The following is a 15,990-nucleotide window of genomic DNA, read 5'->3' as shown; positions in this document are numbered from 1 at the left end:
TCCCCTTGTGCTTTTTCTCGCACCTCCATGCTGTTACTGTGACCCGGAAGTCCAACTCACGCCGCCATATTGTTCAGATCACAAAGCGTGGAGGCTACACAGAGGAGCGGTAATCGAGGAAATTCGGTAGTGACGTGTATAAAATGATGTCATGTGAACACATCACAACTACCGTAATTTTCCCTTTCTTCCAGTCGACCTAATTTTACTTTTCACTTGAATCAAAAACTAGTATGCCTGATCATATTATGTTTGTCGTGTGCACCGGTAGATGTCGCTCGTGCTTGGTGATTTATGTGTATTGAGACGCAGACCATTTTGATGACTTTCCGCTTGTATTGCATTAAATGAACAATTGGCGTGTTTTATATCGTCACTCGTCTGCGTGTGGAGTTGTGAAAGGTCGGTTGTGTCGTATGCTTTTACAAATGACAGCTGAATGGTGTAGTTCACGCTCCGCGTCACTAGATGGCGGTCGCGTTACTGTTGCTGGCGCAACAGAAACCGGAAGTCGTTTGTCGACGCGCGCTCGAGATTGCTTTTAAATGCTGAGCGCACTGCCACTTTTTTTTAAACAAAGTATTGCAACAACGTATATGCGCTTCATATTATCTGTTCATTGTTTTCGTAGGTTGTATAAGACGTTTGTCATGGGGTTGTATTGAATAGTTTACTGTCGTTTACTATTGGACCGACGGGAACCACGTGATTTTGTCATATTAAGGAAAGAAAGAAATATTATTTCCACAAATAAACTGACATAATATACTCGCAGCATGATATATCAAAATAAACTATGATGAAGTATTAGCGTCGCTAAGATGTACAAAATTGTACATGATTGAATTTCCCCCAAATTCCAAACCCGTCTGAATGCATTTTAAGTGATATTATTTTTGGGAATAGAAAGAGCCAAAAAATGTATGAAGATTTTAAATGTAATAATTATTTGGGGTACATTTTCCATTCACAAATATTAACAAAACCAGCCTTAAAAACTTTTGTTCACACAATTCATATTTTGAACTTAACTTTGCCTTATTAATTCATTTATGTGTATTATTAGTTTTTTATGTATGAATAATTTCTGTGAGACCAAGTTTGTGTGTATGTATGTTGTGTTTGTTGCAATTCAAAACAACAAGCGGTATAGAAAATGAATGAATGAACAACAACACTGCCTTTCGAACGATGGCGCTATTGCGCCTAAGTGCAGGTTGCCGAATAAGAAGAAAAGCAAACGAAGAAGAAAACTCACCAATAAGATGCTGAGCTTTGCAACGGCACTAGAAAGTAGATTTGGGCGCCAATAGTTTGTATTTGGGTTCTTGTGTTTGTTGAGTTTTCCGTGTATTTATGCTGAAAGAACGAGGATAAAATGTCGGAAAACACCTTTCCTGTTCACACGGCCGATGCCATAGTAAGCTTTTATCGATCAGAGGTGCTTACTGGGCAAGAGGCGAAACACTTCAGCAAGTCCGACTTGACTCCTTCTCCCAAGGTAACTACTTTTTGCTTTTCTTTGTCCGTACATTTGTTATGTTGTGTTAGATATCACAGGATTTTTTTCTTTTATTTACACTTAAACCTCAAAGGTTTCAAGTAAGAAACGTTACAGCGATGTGAGAGAAAATGAAGAGTCCAAATGAAGCCAATTTGCCTTAAAAGCAGGACGTAATTGGGACATCTTTAATAATAATATTATGAGTTAGTGCCTCTTATTAAACTGAGTGTGAGAAAAGTGAAATATTGTAAGGGTTAATGGAGTTTTGGCTTCATGGAAGAAAGCCAAACGACATTTTCACGTGCTAAACTTATGTTGTACATTATATAATTTTAACACAATTCTAAATCGTTCTTTTCCAGCCAGAAGTGATTCAAATGCTCTACATGAGAGTGCTGCATCTGTTGTATCGTTTCAGACCTGAATGCCACTCCATGGTAAGTACTGACTACTGACACATTCTAATTTCAGTGTTGCTAACATTGCAGTTACCAATGTCACTGTTGCTAACATTGCAGTTACCAATGTCACTGTTGCTAACATTGCAGTTACCAATGTCACTGTTGCTAACATTGCAGTTACCAATGTCACTGTTGCTAACATTGCAGTTACCAATGTCACTGTTGCTAACATTGCAGTTACCAATGTCACTGTTGCTAACATTGCAGTTACCAATGTCACTGTTGCTAACATTGCAGTTACCAATGTCACTGTTGCTAACATTGCAGTTACCAATGTCACTGTTGCTAACATTGCAGTTACCAATGACACTGTTGCTAACATTGCAGTTACCATGTCACTGTTGCTAACATTGCAGTTACCAATGACACTGTTGCTAACATTGCAGTTACCAATGACACTGTTGCTAACATTGCAGTTACCAATGACACTGTTGCTAACATTGCAGTTACCAATGTCACTGTTGCTAACATTGCAGTTACCAATGTCACTGTTGCTAACATTGCAGTTACCAATGTCACTGTTGCTAACATTGCAGTTACCAATGTCACTGTTGCTAACATTGCAGTTACCAATGTCACTGTTGCTAACACTGCAGTTACCAATGTCACTGTTGCTAACACTGCAGTTACCAATGTCACTGTTGCTAACATTGCAGTTACCAATGTCACTGTTGCTAACATTGCAGTTACCAATGTCACTGTTGCTAACATTGCAGTTACCAATGTCACTGTTGCTAACATTGCAGTTACCAATGACACTGTTGCTAACATTGCAGTTACCATGTCACTGTTGCTAACATTGCAGTTACCATGTCACTGTTGCTAACATTGCAGTTACCAATGACACTGTTGCTAACATTGCAGTTACCAATGACACTGTTGCTAACATTGCAGTTACCAATGACACTGTTGCTAACATTGCAGTTACCAATGTCACTGTTGCTAACATTGCAGTTACCAATGTCACTGTTGCTAACATTGCAGTTACCAATGACACTGTTGCTAACATTGCAGTTACCAATGTCACTGTTGCTAACATTGCAGTTACCAATGTCACTGTTGCTAACATTGCAGTTACCAATGTCACTGTTGCTAACATTGCAGTTACCAATGTCACTGTTGCTAACATTGCAGTTACCAATGTCACTGTTGCTAACATTGCAGTTACCAATGACACTGTTGCTAACATTGCAGTTACCAATGACACTGTTGCTAACATTGCAGTTACCAATGACACTGTTGCTAACATTGCAGTTACCAATGTCACTGTTGCCATCATTATGCTGTTAAAATGGAGTGTACAAAACTTCCTGCAAGTTGAACATGTAACGTGACATTAAGAGCTCAGGAATACAGTAGTTATGGGGGGAATTGCAACAATGGAGAAATAAAATAAAAAATATATTCATTGTACTTTTTGTTAAATTAATGTTAAAGTCTCATCTCATTCTCGAACCCAATCTCATGCATAATCTTTTCTTGTGAGTTAGGTGTCTAATGGGGTACAACTTCTGCATAGTATCTTAATAAACTAGTAAAGTACACAAGTACTATTTAACTTACCTCCATGTGTGTATTTGCCAGCTTTTTATATGCTGCTTGTTCGCTCTGTCTGGACAAAAACAAACTTGAAGCAAAATTGCTCTTTTAAATGTGGCCAGGGTGGCATTTCGTTCCAGTTCAGCTTATACCGAATTCAATCAGTGTTTGTCAGCACAGGCCTGCCCATCAATTCCAAAAAGTACTTTGTGGCTAAGAGCAAGTTGGGAGATCCTTGAGTCTCATTGGTGAAAGTTTATTTCTTAGTTCAGTTCACATGGTTGCAACCATTAAACAGAGACAATTATTTAGAAAGAACAGCCGACATGAAGGTAACACAACAAAAAGCTAAGCCAATGACGCCACTAATCACTTAGTCACGCAATAATAAACCAGCAAACAAGTACAGTAAAGTCTTATTATATCGAAGTACTGCTTATTACGATACTATTTTCATTTCCCGGCAAATTTCTAGTCTTTTATGATATAATTAGTTCCGGTAGTATGATACCCGGTTATTATGATAATCCGGTTACTACGATGCCCTTTTCATCTCCCGCCAGCCAATTTGGTCTGCTTATATCGATACAAAAGCAGCTTAAATCAATCTTTGCTTAAGGATTTCAATACCAAAAAAGAACACTGCGAACGGCTGCTTCCAGTCAACTTTATTTTTCACACTTCCACCACCAGAGCACAGCACACACACCGATTCTCGCACTTCCTGGTTCACAGGTCATGCTCAACTCGCCCCACATAGCTGGCCAAACACATGCCTGCAACAGAAGAACCAACTGACATAGCATACACACCTATTCCAACGAAGACACAAGCGTACAAATACATGTATTTAATTGTGTTGTATTCAGATATCTTTTTATCGCTTGCAATAATCACTGTTTTTCATATGTACATGCTGGCGTTCGTGGTTTCTCTCGTGTGTATAGAACAATGTAGAGTGCACTATTGCCCACTTTTAATGCAGTTCGGCGCAGGATCGGATATATCGACAGTCCGGTTATATCGATATTTTTTCCGACTCCCGACAATATCAATATAACGAGACTTTGCTGTAAATGAGAAAAATCACATTTCCGCATGGTGTTGATGGCATGATCAGTACAGTCAAACATGTAACTTTTCCACACAATGTACACAACACAGCGGCTTCAAATAAAAGGTTGGCAATTTATCCGTCAGCCGCCTTGGTGTTTCACGCTGGGATTTTATTGTTGCAGCATTGTTGATACAACGGTGCAGCGGATACACGTCATGGTGTTGAACGTTGTGGTTATAAATGACATATTTTTGTAGGTTTCTTATGTTTCAGTGCAGAATTCTACATAGTGCAACTTACCTATCAATGCATTTTCTGAATGCCTTATATTTTTAATGAACTAACCGTCTTTATACTTAATCTACATAAGTTAGTTTCAAACCATGAAACAGCAGATTTAATCATTATAATATTGATATAGATATGATATTGATATATGAAGCTGTGAAAATGGAAGCACAAAGTGGCAACGGCCAACTTGTGCTCCATGTGTGCTCCTGAATGATACTCGAGGAGAATGAACTGCTCATATTACCTCACCCAGCGTCTGAATTGGCGTATCCATACGTGAATTTACTCTGATTACATATCATTGTACCACAGGTTCCACTCGTGGAAAACATCCAGTTCCCAATGTACCATGAGGTGACAACTGCTATCATGAGCATCTACATACGCATGTGAGTATTGTATGGGGTTACATGGCTAAGTGTTTGTTGTATATTTTAAACATCAGTTTACCAGGAGATCCTTGCTACTTGTCGATGTCCAAGTAGAAGCTGTAGTAAATATACATTTGATCAATTTTATTTAAAAGGGAACTTGCACTTTAATATTGGAATTTTGCCCATCATTCACAATCCTTATGTGACACATGAACACATATTTATTTCCCTTTTCTGTGCATCCAACGCCAACAGTGTTCTATTGACATAACTGACTTTATTAATCAAGCTACAGCGATATTATTGGCGCAACTAGATGTAGTTATTTGCAAATGTTTATGTGACTAATCATGATTAAATATTTGAATCGATTGACAGCCCTATTAATACCTAATAAAACACAAAGATTTTGTCTATTTTCGGTATGTTTGTTAATTAAAAATTCAAACTATCAAAGGACAGCTGGACAGTTATTATTATTAAATATTGTCATAACAATGGTTATTTGGTCTAAAAAAATTTTGACAATAATATCGTTGAGTGTCAATTTGTGGGACAATAAACATTTCAAAACACACCTGCATTGTTTTTGGTGATACGGTTTGTCCCATCATATTTTTTCACTGTACTTTTTTCCTTAAAATTAATGTTAAAATATCGGCTCGTTGTCATGGACCCCATCTTGTGCATCGTGTCGTCTCGTGAGTTGGGCGTTTCATGACACCCCTATTCTATACTATGAAAGACCTGCATGCACAATAATATTGAACCAATACCTCTTTTTGATGATGTATTGTTCTTTTAGGCAACAGTTTCTGCCGATGTGTTTCGTGTATGACTTTTCACTGAATGACCTTCTCGCACCAAGTAAGTATATCTCCATAATGTGTGTGTGTGTGTGTATATATATATATATATATATATATATGTGTGTGTGTGTATATATATATTTTCATGCACTGAATGAATATGGATATGACAATCTGTAGAGTATATTTATAGCATACTACATCTATATCCACCCATATTATGTTAATATAGTACCATATGTTCATTACACCTTCATTTATCATAATCAGTGCAGTATAGCATCTGTATATTGTGTACAGGGTTATATATATTGTATGTTAATCACACATTTTTATGACTATTGTATGTCCTTAGGAATTCATTTAGGTAGAAATTCTGCCTTACATTAAAACAAAATTTACACAGCCCGTCAAAACCTTCCAATTCAATAGGATGAGGAAATGTGTCCAAACCTTTGACAGATAGCGTGCATCACAGTCTAGGTAGGAGCAGAACGTGTTTGTAACTGGAGTAGCACCTGTATATTTCTAACATGTGGTAATTCTACACGTGCTGTTCATTGCAGTTGTAGTTACATGCCAACTGACATTTGCTTACCACGTGTAAGGACAATAAAGTGTATATTTGTGTGTTTTATTGAAAGCAGTTGATCTCTGAAGAGTAACCAGGTCGTGTCTTTGCTCATCCTTTTCAGAGAAACAGAAACAGCTTACTATTTTAAGTGCCATCATGAACTTTCTGCAGTTCAGAAAGATGAGACTGAATATGACGCAGGAGAAGCACGACAAGTTTGTATGTGTCATTTATTTACCAAGTCTTTGTTTGTGAGTGTGTTTGACTCTATTTTCAACTACCAAAAATCTGCACAAGGATTTCAAACGTATCCAAAATGAGCAAGTAGGATTGCCGCCAACTAGGGGCCTCATTTATAAAAATGAAAATACAAAAAGTGGCGCACAAACACATTCACACAATTTGTGCTTCACCTTCTGTCCAAATGTGTGTATGCAACTCCACCCCACATCACGCTCTGTCCACAGCTTCTATTCTCCAGTAAATAGTCAATACAAAGTGGCTCGTGAATGCGGCGTCCATATTTAAGGACCTTGGATTACATTTCAGTCAGTTCTCCTGGATCATGGCTGCTGGCCGAAGATGAAGAAGCGTGACTTGACTGAGGTGGAAATCTAGAGGTCTGTAAAAACATAATGTTTGGAGGACACAGCAGTGCCACTCTGAACAAGAGAAAGCTGAACAAGTGGTTGCAATCAGCGTATGCGGTCTCCTAAAGTCCACCACTATTTCCTTGGTCTTGGTGGTGTTGAAGTGCAGGTGGTTTGCATCGCACCAGTTGACTAATTGGATCTGTTTTTTGTACTCATCCTCTTGTCCATTCCTGATACATCCCACAATGGCCGTGTTGCCTGCATATTTCTGTACATGGCAGAGCTCAGAGTTGGACTGAAAGTCAGATGTGGACAGGGTAAACAAAACAGGAGAGAGCACAGTTCCCTGCGGTGCTCCTGTGCTGCTTGTCAGTGTTGGACCTGCAGTTCCCTAGTTACACGTACTGCAGTCTGCCAGTCAGGTCATCTGTGATCCATGCCACCAGGCGTGATCCTTCTCCCATCTGTGTCAGTTTGTTCCTGAGGAGCTGAGGCTGGATGGTGTTAAAAGTGCTGGAGAAGTCCAAAAATGTAATCCACACAGCACAATTTACATACTTGTTTACATACTAGTTCTACAATGAGTAGAACTATACTTGACCTAACAAGCATAAAAAAATGACATAGTTTTCTAGCTGTGAACTCATACTTTGATATTAATTTACTACATACAAAACACTACAGTATATTGTTGAGAATCATTTAAATGTTTCTAAATATTTCATGCTGACAAGACCACATGTGCTTGCTTCATTACGATAACTAAAAAATAAAGTGGGGTCAGTATCACAGGAATATGGACTACATAGGATATAGAACTAACCTTTTTTTTCTGTGTTTATTGACAGAGGGCAGATGTGGACAGGATGCAAGCGTATGCAAAAGAAAACCAAGAAGCAGAAACAAAAATAGAGATGCTGACGTAAGCCTTGATGAAACATGGTTATGTACACACTATGAATGCCATCATCCCAACACTGGACTGGCACGCGCCAAACAGGCACACGTTCTGTTTTGTTGTCACCTGAGGAAGCGTAAGAAACTACAACTTGACCATAAGTGGAAGATTTACAGTCGGTTGCTTGTTGAATCTTGTCTAAAGTAAACTGCTCTCTCTACGGCTGTGTTCATATGTGTAATTCAGTGCTCTGGTCCAGTCCCAAAAAGTACAAATAAATATTAGATACACTTTGGTACAGTTTCATATTGGTATGATGGTGTTTTACCATCATATCAAAAGCTTTGCCGTTATAACATATGCATAAAGTAAGGACCTGATGGAGCAGCATTTGTGACGTGCTAGTGATGGAACCACATAAATTGACTCCTATTTTTTAGGACTGCAAAAAAAAGTGACATTGATGTTCTCTTCTGATTTCAGATCTACATTTGCAATTTATGTGACTTACAATCATTAGATCAGCTTCACTCCTCGATTGCTATTGTTCACTAGTGACAGACAAGCTAAATGCACATTACATGTTTAAAATGTTAAGGCTTAATGAAAACACATAATTGCATAAAGACAAATATGTATGTTCGTAAACATGGGCTTTTTCTAACAGTGGTACATGTGTTTTCTGCAGGGAAAAAAATGTACGGAGAAAAATGTTAACTTTCAGCGGTTGGGATGATTGCGTTCACACTTGAATTTGTCTGCACTGAAACTCACATCATGTTTGGTTGATTGAATACTACAATGTTACCGATGTCAGCCTTGTAATCGCTTGATTTGTGCACTTGATCAGGACCATCCCTCCTGAGCAGAAGGCTGAGGCCGACGAGCTGGCAGCTGCCTTCTCGGAGCTGCAAGCCACCACAATGCATGAATACCAGGAAGTGGTAGGTGATGAAGAAACGCTTGCATGCAGAAACACACTTCTTGTACTGATGGACCTGACCGTTGTCTTTCAGAATGCAAAGAAGGATAGCATCACAGAGTGGAAAAGCATCAATGCAGAAAAAACATATAAACTGGTATGACGCCAAACTATCACGACAAAGCTTGTGCCAAACTCGACTAGTGTACTTTAGCGTGGTGTGTGTGTGTGTGTGTGTGTGTGTGTGAGTGTAGGCCCAGATGAAGACGGATGTTTGCAACCTGAAGGATGACATAGCCAAGTGTAAGTCTCAGATTGTCGAATCACCAGAGGAGCTGAAGAGCCAAATGGAGATCATGAGGACAAACGTCAAGAACATTAAGAGCTCCATCGTGAGTGCTAAATTGTTTGACAAGACGGCGAATGAGAGAGACGTGCATTTGCAAGTCTTACAAATATAAACGTTTTATCAGGAACAAACCGATGAGTGTGTCGTGGAGCTGCAAAACATGGTGCAGAGAGTGGGCTACACCGATGTGGAAATCCAGCAAATGCACAATCTACTGCAAGACCTGGAAAGCAGCATGAACAACAGCAAGCAGTGGCAGGAGGAGGTATGGACACATAAGCATAAACATATGTAACGATTCCAGAATGTGGTGATGATATGATCAACAATTAGCTTTTCTGTTAAACACTCTAAAACCACTACAGTGGTGCTCAAAATATGTTAGGCTGGTTTTCAACATCTTATTATTAGTTTAATATCTTGTTCCAACATATTTCAACTGTATACATTTCCAATTCCTTCATATATTGTACAGTAATCCCTCATTTATGGTGGTTAATTGCTCTCAGCTGTGAAACATGAAGTAACCCCCCACAGTCATATTTACACTCCCATTACCTAATATAGTAGTTATAATAAGGGTAAATAGGCCATTTAAGACATAAATAATACTGCTTATGTGCTATAAATGTTGTCCCGAGGGGAGTGGAGTCACCGGGCGGACAGGAAGTGACATCGAGGGTCACAATTGAGTTTTAGTTTAGTGTGAGTTTAAAGTAGCTTGTGTTTTTATTAGGGATTACTGTACCTGTGGTGAGAATATTTCAACCTCAAATAAAAGCCTGTTGTTCTGTCCATCAAGTCTGATGCAAACATGACAGTAACATTACTGACACCTGCTGACCTGTGTAGAATACTACACTGTATTTAAATGCTTATTCTGAATGCCTTAATTGTATTTTACTTCAGTTAGCCATTTTATTTTAGAAAATGCTTTACTGAGGCTTCAAATATTTAAAGGGGACCTATTATGCTTTTTCCACTTTTCTGACCTATAAATGTAGTTAGAATGTTGTATTCTCCTGTTAAACCATGCCAAAGTATGAGATAATGAGGTTTGCACATTTGGAAGTGAGGCCTAAAAGGATGACTCAAAAAACGCTCTATTTCAATAGGTGTGGTAAAATTGTTCCTTTTGTGATGTCACAGAGAAGACCTCAGTTTAGCAATGCCTCGAAAGGGAAAGCCACATTTGTTTACAATTCCTAAAGACACCACCACAATTAGTAGCTCTTTCCTTGGTTTTTACACAATACCAATGCTGTAGAAAATGCTAACTTGCTAAAGCTACTTACCATTGAGAGACCTCTTGAAGTAACCTCTTTTCTTGAGAAACTTCCGACTGTCCAGTCTCTACTTCCGGATCGGATTCGGGGTCCAACACGTATGCTTGTATGTCAAAGCTTTTTAAAAAGATAAATTGCTCTTTATTCTCAGCTTCTATACCATTTATCAACTCCTATGAGGTTAGCAGCACAAACCGGAAGTGTTTCTATGCAATTGGCAGTGTGACCAACCATAACAGACACAATACATTCAAACAGACTGTTTTCACAGGAACCACGAAATCCAAAGAAATACAGCGGAATAGGTGTAGATTCTGGAAGGACTATAAATCTTTCTGTGCTGGTTATTAGGAGTCCACAACTCAATACAAAAATAAGCATAATAGGTCCCCTTTAAAATTAGTTTCAATATAAATATTTTTGACTAATAGTAGGCTGTATTCAACTATGAGACAGCACAATCTATGAATCAATACTGTATATTTTTCAAAACTGAGGGAAACTGCAATTTCGAAGAGCCAAGTGGTGAGGGATTACTGTACTCACAGTCCTGTAGGAACGTAGTCCTTCCCAAACTGGGAGCTATACTATCCAAAGGCCAAACTGAGTTATTAGCATGCAAGATAATATTGGTTTGTCACATGTTATGACTAACTAAAGTTCTTTTGGCAATACAGTATAGAGTATCTAATATTACAAATGCTATTTTGTGCTGTAAAGTTGATGATTCCAAATGAAGCATAATCTCATGACTGACATGTGAGTGCTAACACACGTGTCCAGATATCCAGCCTGATGCAGCTTGAGGAGAAACGGCAGAAGGAGCGGAAGAACCTGTGCAACGAGGAAGCACAGCTGGTGCGATCTTTAAGGATGAAGCTGGACAAGGAGTCCAAGCAGAGCATTCGTAGGCAGAAGAAGAGGGAGATCAAGGAGCAACATGTTGAAGATGTGTTGGGGTATGTACAGTATGCAACAGTCATTTTTTAATCTCTTTCAGTCTTCACTCATTTTTAATAACAAATTTGTAAAACAAATCAATTATCAATGAATTAATAACTTGAGCAACCAATTCCAGAACTGTCTATGTGTACATATTTTTCCTAAATTGTTCACATCGCTGCTCTCGGACACGCTTTTTATTGCACCTCTTAAACAAAACTCCTCCAGCTGACCTTGAAGGCTGTGATTGGTTGACTGGTCATACGTTACTTCCTGTCTGTACACAACGTCTTTAGAGGATGGACAGGATTTGGATCAACTGACTACATCGTAGTGCATAAAATAAGGACTGTTGTTTTATTGGAAACATACATTTTTAGAAAGCCCGTAGTATTCCATTTTGTTTCATTGTTCCCAGGGGTCCTTGAATGCACCATAGTTGTGTGCTGAGACAGTGAAAGTCTAACTTTCTCGATGCTGCCACAAATACTTAATGGTGTATGTATTGACTGCCATGTCAAGTGAATTGATGCTAGCACACGGCCTGTCACCCTCAACAATGATTTAATCATCTTCTCTGATCAATTTTGTGCGATTTTTGTACTTCACTGATTTGTTCAGTGCAGTCAGACAAACTAAAAATCACATTGTATCATCATTCCACCCTTAAATGAATATGACATTCATGTCCACCATGAGTATAAGCCACCTTCTGAGCAAGTGAAATGTCGGTACCCTGGTCTTATATATATCTCTTGCATCATTCCAAACACAGACAGTGTAACCAAATCCATCACAAACGGGAGAAGATGGCAGACAAAATCCAAGAGATCTCCAGAGAGACACAGCAGCTGAAAGTGAAGATCCACAGCCTGAGAGAAGTATGCAGTAAAGACACCCAGAAAGCTCAGGTATGCTAATACGTATTACAGGTCATCCCATGCTGCTTCTGTACCTTTTGCTTCTTGCACATATATGACTTTTATTGTAATGGAGAGACAGGAACCATGGAATGGTTATACCAGTACATTGAGTGTTTGATCCCCTACCTACCACGTAGCTTGCATGGAGTGGTTACTGTACGTCTCCATGCAACACACAAATCTATCTCTACTCTATTATCATCGGCAAGACCAAAGAGCTGGCAAAGGATGAATTTTTAAAAACTGCGTCTTTAAATAGAAAAAAAAATCATTAAACTCCACCTTTTGCTATTGAGAAAAAAAAAATGTAGCATAAAAAAATGATGTTCATATCTTTGTAAGGAGGGAAACCCAATCAGCGAGGGATCAGATACAGTCCAGTACTGTTTTTGTACAGTGTGGCAAACAAACTAGTACAATAGGCCGTGGAACTAAGCCCCCTACGCCTTGCTGTATCACTGCCCGGACATAAAAAAAAAAATAAAAAAGCTAAATAACCCACCATGGGGCCAAATTGTGCAGGTGAGAAACACTACTGAAGAAAGAATCCACAGCTAAGTAGGAAGATGCCGTCCTCTCTAAGTGCCTTCAGTACTGATAAGTCATGTTAAATGTTCATTTATTCATTCCATTCTTTTCTAAGTGTAAAACATGCATTTATTTCTACAATTATTCTTACTAAAGTGTATTTTCTGTTCATATTTTGGAATTGATTAATTGGATTTACATTATTTCTTAGAGGGAAATTGCAATTTGGAATTAATAACAAAAACTGAGGTGTCACTGAGGCTGTTTTTGTCTTGTTGCCCAAGCGTATCCCATTACATTTACACTTATTCAGTTCATAAATAGCGCTGACTGTCTACACTCAGTTTCACATTAGATAGGGTTTGCCTGTGTAGACTGCATTTAGAGGTGAAAACAACAAACAATTGTGAATTGAGAAGGTGTAAAATCAGAACCATTGCACTACAATTCAAAAATACCACAAGATGCAAACTACTCATTAGCAAGAAGAACAGTTCTCGCCAAGCTGGAATTTTCACCCATAGATAACGATCTGGTTTTTATGTTGTTTTCACCTCTAAATGTAGTCAACAGCGGCAAAACCTATCCTTCCGAACTTATAACTAAGTGGAAAGTTCAGTGCCATTAAGTACGGTAATGTAATGTAATTGGACACACCTGTCAGTCACATGTTCCAATACTTGTGTTCACATGAGAAACGGGTGTGTTCAAACCAAAAGGTGCTATGTTCCAGTGTGTACAAATACCTGGAAATAAAACCTGAAATGTTGCTCTCTGCTCTCTAATTCTTGCTTTCAGTTGAAAGCAAAGGAATGTCGTCCCAATACTTGTTTTGATGTTTATGATTGCTGTGTGTTTGCAGGCGATGTATGACACCCTCTGTGCTGCAATGGAAAAACTACACGGGAGAATCGAGAAGCACTGTGCTGATCTTAAACAAGATCTCACCAAGATGTCCAGCAGCTTCTGATTTCTTTCTCTTTTTTTTTTACTTACTTACTGTTAGTTCATTCTTGTGCTCTTACTCTAGTCTTCATTCCAAAATAAAGTGTATGTTAGCGTGTATTTTGACTGTGTATTTGCTGTCTGAAAAGCAGTGCAGGTGTGCTGTATGTTTTCATGTGCTGGATTTAGAAAGCAACAAAACAAGTAATGTCAAGGTACTTTGACGCACACCATCATCATGCAAAACAACTAAACTCCGTCTGGCTGATGATACTATTAGTACTATTATACAATAGAAAGTACTATTTTGGTGGAAAATCTGAAAGCCGCTTAGTTCAAGTCCTGATTTCCATGGTTCTGAGTGGTTGAGGAAGTGATGGACCTTTTGAAAAGGCCCACCTGACCTTTGTAGTCTTTGAGCTGACTTCTTAGCTGACGTAGTTCATTCCTCTGTTCATTGATCTCACCAATCAGCATCACGTTTTCCTGCACACGCAACAAAACGTCAGCATCCTCCTTGTCAAAACAGTAGAGCAATATTTGCCTATACATAGCCTTTACCTTCATGATTTTCATGTAGTTTTTGTCCTGATCGTCATCAGCAGCAGCAGACTTGGACCGTCTGGATTTGAAACTTACTGGAGTCTTTTCTTTGTTGTCCTGCTGGCATCTTAATGGCCTCCAAACGTCAGCTGAGTGATTTTTATCTACCTGCAAAACACAAAACACCACGGCTTCACGTGTGTTTCTTCATGTTTCATGCTTTACTCATTCAATTGTATTCCTATTTATTAACCATTTATTCTAAATGTTTTATTCCTTTAATAATACACAAGGTGGAATAGTAGCATTTTTTTAACGTGTACTTGCATCTTGATTATTTCTTTTTTTAACACCACCTTTTCATAAAGGAATTGGGGGGAAAAAGATGTATGTGACAAATGTCAAGCAAAATATTGTGTCAAATAAAAAGTATGGTATGACTGATCAGTAATAAACATGGGGAAGGGTTAGCATTAAACCTATGCTCTTATTCCAAGTCCTTTTCAGACATGTTGAATTGTGCAGATCAACAAATAAACATACCATACCATCTGTTTGTCTTGTACCAATCCAAGGTTGACTTCACTCTCACTGTTTTTTAAAAAATATATGAATAAATCATGCTGTTTGCTGGTTGAATATGGCCTATTATTAGTAAGAAGAAAATTTTGCATATTTTTTTGTAAATGAAGCATTTTCAAGCATAAGAAAGCTAAATGAAGTCAAATAAATCAGAAGACATGCAAATATATGATGGGTATTCTACACTGGTCACTCAGTATCACAATGTTACTGTAATGCAGTACTTCACAACTATTCTGTTATAAGCAGTTTCATGGGGATGGCTAAGGTGAGACCATTCCTCACATAGGGGTGGAAGTACGTTGATATGTCTTCGTATGTCTCCGCCACTAGTTAGCCACCCCCCATTCTGTAAGACTGAACTTGAAAGTAAAGCCAATGCAAGTAAATGTAGTACAGGACATAGAGTCAAATTGAATATGCAGTACAGCAAATCCATACAAACAGAGATGAGGCATCCACGAGACGCTTCTACTCTGAGTTTCTCCTGGTGCTTCTCACCTTATCTCTAAAGGAGAGCCCAGCCACCTTATGGGGAAAACTCATATCAGCATTATTTGTATAATTGTATTTATTGGGAGAATTCCCTGCCAACTGTTCATTTCTTACAAAGTAGGACACATTGGCCGGGTATTGGACATCAACTTTCTGCATGAATAACACAAATCCTGGCCTACCTCATCAGCGTGCTGTACATAACCAGCATAAATCATCTGTATGCTCTTCTTGAGTTTCCTTGGCTCCTGGATGAAGCTCACACATTCGTGCAAGTCTGCCTTCAGACGATGGAGTTTGGTGTCCAGGCATCTGACCTGTAGAAACACAGGTCCCGACGAGCGTTATTGAAATACGCAAAGAAAGGAATGGTAT

General features: G+C 38.6%; 1 protein-coding gene and 1 long non-coding RNA gene across 2 annotated transcripts; one reads left to right on the top strand and one right to left on the bottom strand.

Annotated features, from left to right (window-relative positions):
- The first annotated feature begins 1,369 nt into the window (after positions 1 to 1,369).
- Positions 1,370 to 15,074, top strand: nuf2 (UF2 component of NDC80 kinetochore complex). Its single transcript, XM_058054780.2, has 13 exons — positions 1,370 to 1,501; positions 1,867 to 1,941; positions 5,165 to 5,241; positions 6,032 to 6,093; positions 6,731 to 6,828; positions 8,051 to 8,124; positions 8,951 to 9,044; positions 9,117 to 9,179; positions 9,277 to 9,414; positions 9,496 to 9,636; positions 11,441 to 11,616; positions 12,375 to 12,510; positions 13,913 to 15,074. Exons 1-13 carry the CDS (start codon positions 1,379 to 1,381, stop codon positions 14,018 to 14,020), a joined length of 1,365 nt encoding a protein of 454 aa, XP_057910763.2. The 5' UTR covers positions 1,370 to 1,378; the 3' UTR covers positions 14,021 to 15,074.
- LOC144902024 (uncharacterized) lies at positions 14,336 to 15,980 on the bottom strand. Its single transcript, XR_013630251.1, has 3 exons — positions 15,798 to 15,980; positions 14,557 to 14,706; positions 14,336 to 14,481 (listed from the first exon to the last, which is right to left on the bottom strand). It is a non-coding gene; the product is annotated as an uncharacterized LOC144902024 (long non-coding RNA).
- Between the last annotated feature and the right edge of the window lie 10 nt (positions 15,981 to 15,990).

This window comes from Doryrhamphus excisus, linkage group LG18, assembly GCF_037039965.1.
Source record: "Doryrhamphus excisus strain RoL-2023G ecotype Guam linkage group LG18, RoL_Dexc_Guam_v1.1, whole genome shotgun sequence".
Lineage (NCBI taxonomy): Eukaryota > Metazoa > Chordata > Actinopteri > Syngnathiformes > Syngnathidae > Doryrhamphus > Doryrhamphus excisus.
This window is presented reverse-complemented; position numbering and strand designations above follow the sequence as displayed.

Bases quoted from the DNA above. Each gene is read 5' to 3' on its own strand.
- nuf2 (XM_058054780.2), top strand. From the start codon at position 1,379: ATGTCGGAAAACACCTTTCCTGTTCACACGGCCGATGCCATAGTAAGC. The intron at 1,502-1,866 runs GTAACTACTTTT...GTTCTTTTCCAG, and splicing joins ACTTGACTCCTTCTCCCAAG to CCAGAAGTGATTCAAATGCT. The intron at 6,829-8,050 runs GTATGTGTCATT...GTTTATTGACAG, and splicing joins AGGAGAAGCACGACAAGTTT to AGGGCAGATGTGGACAGGAT.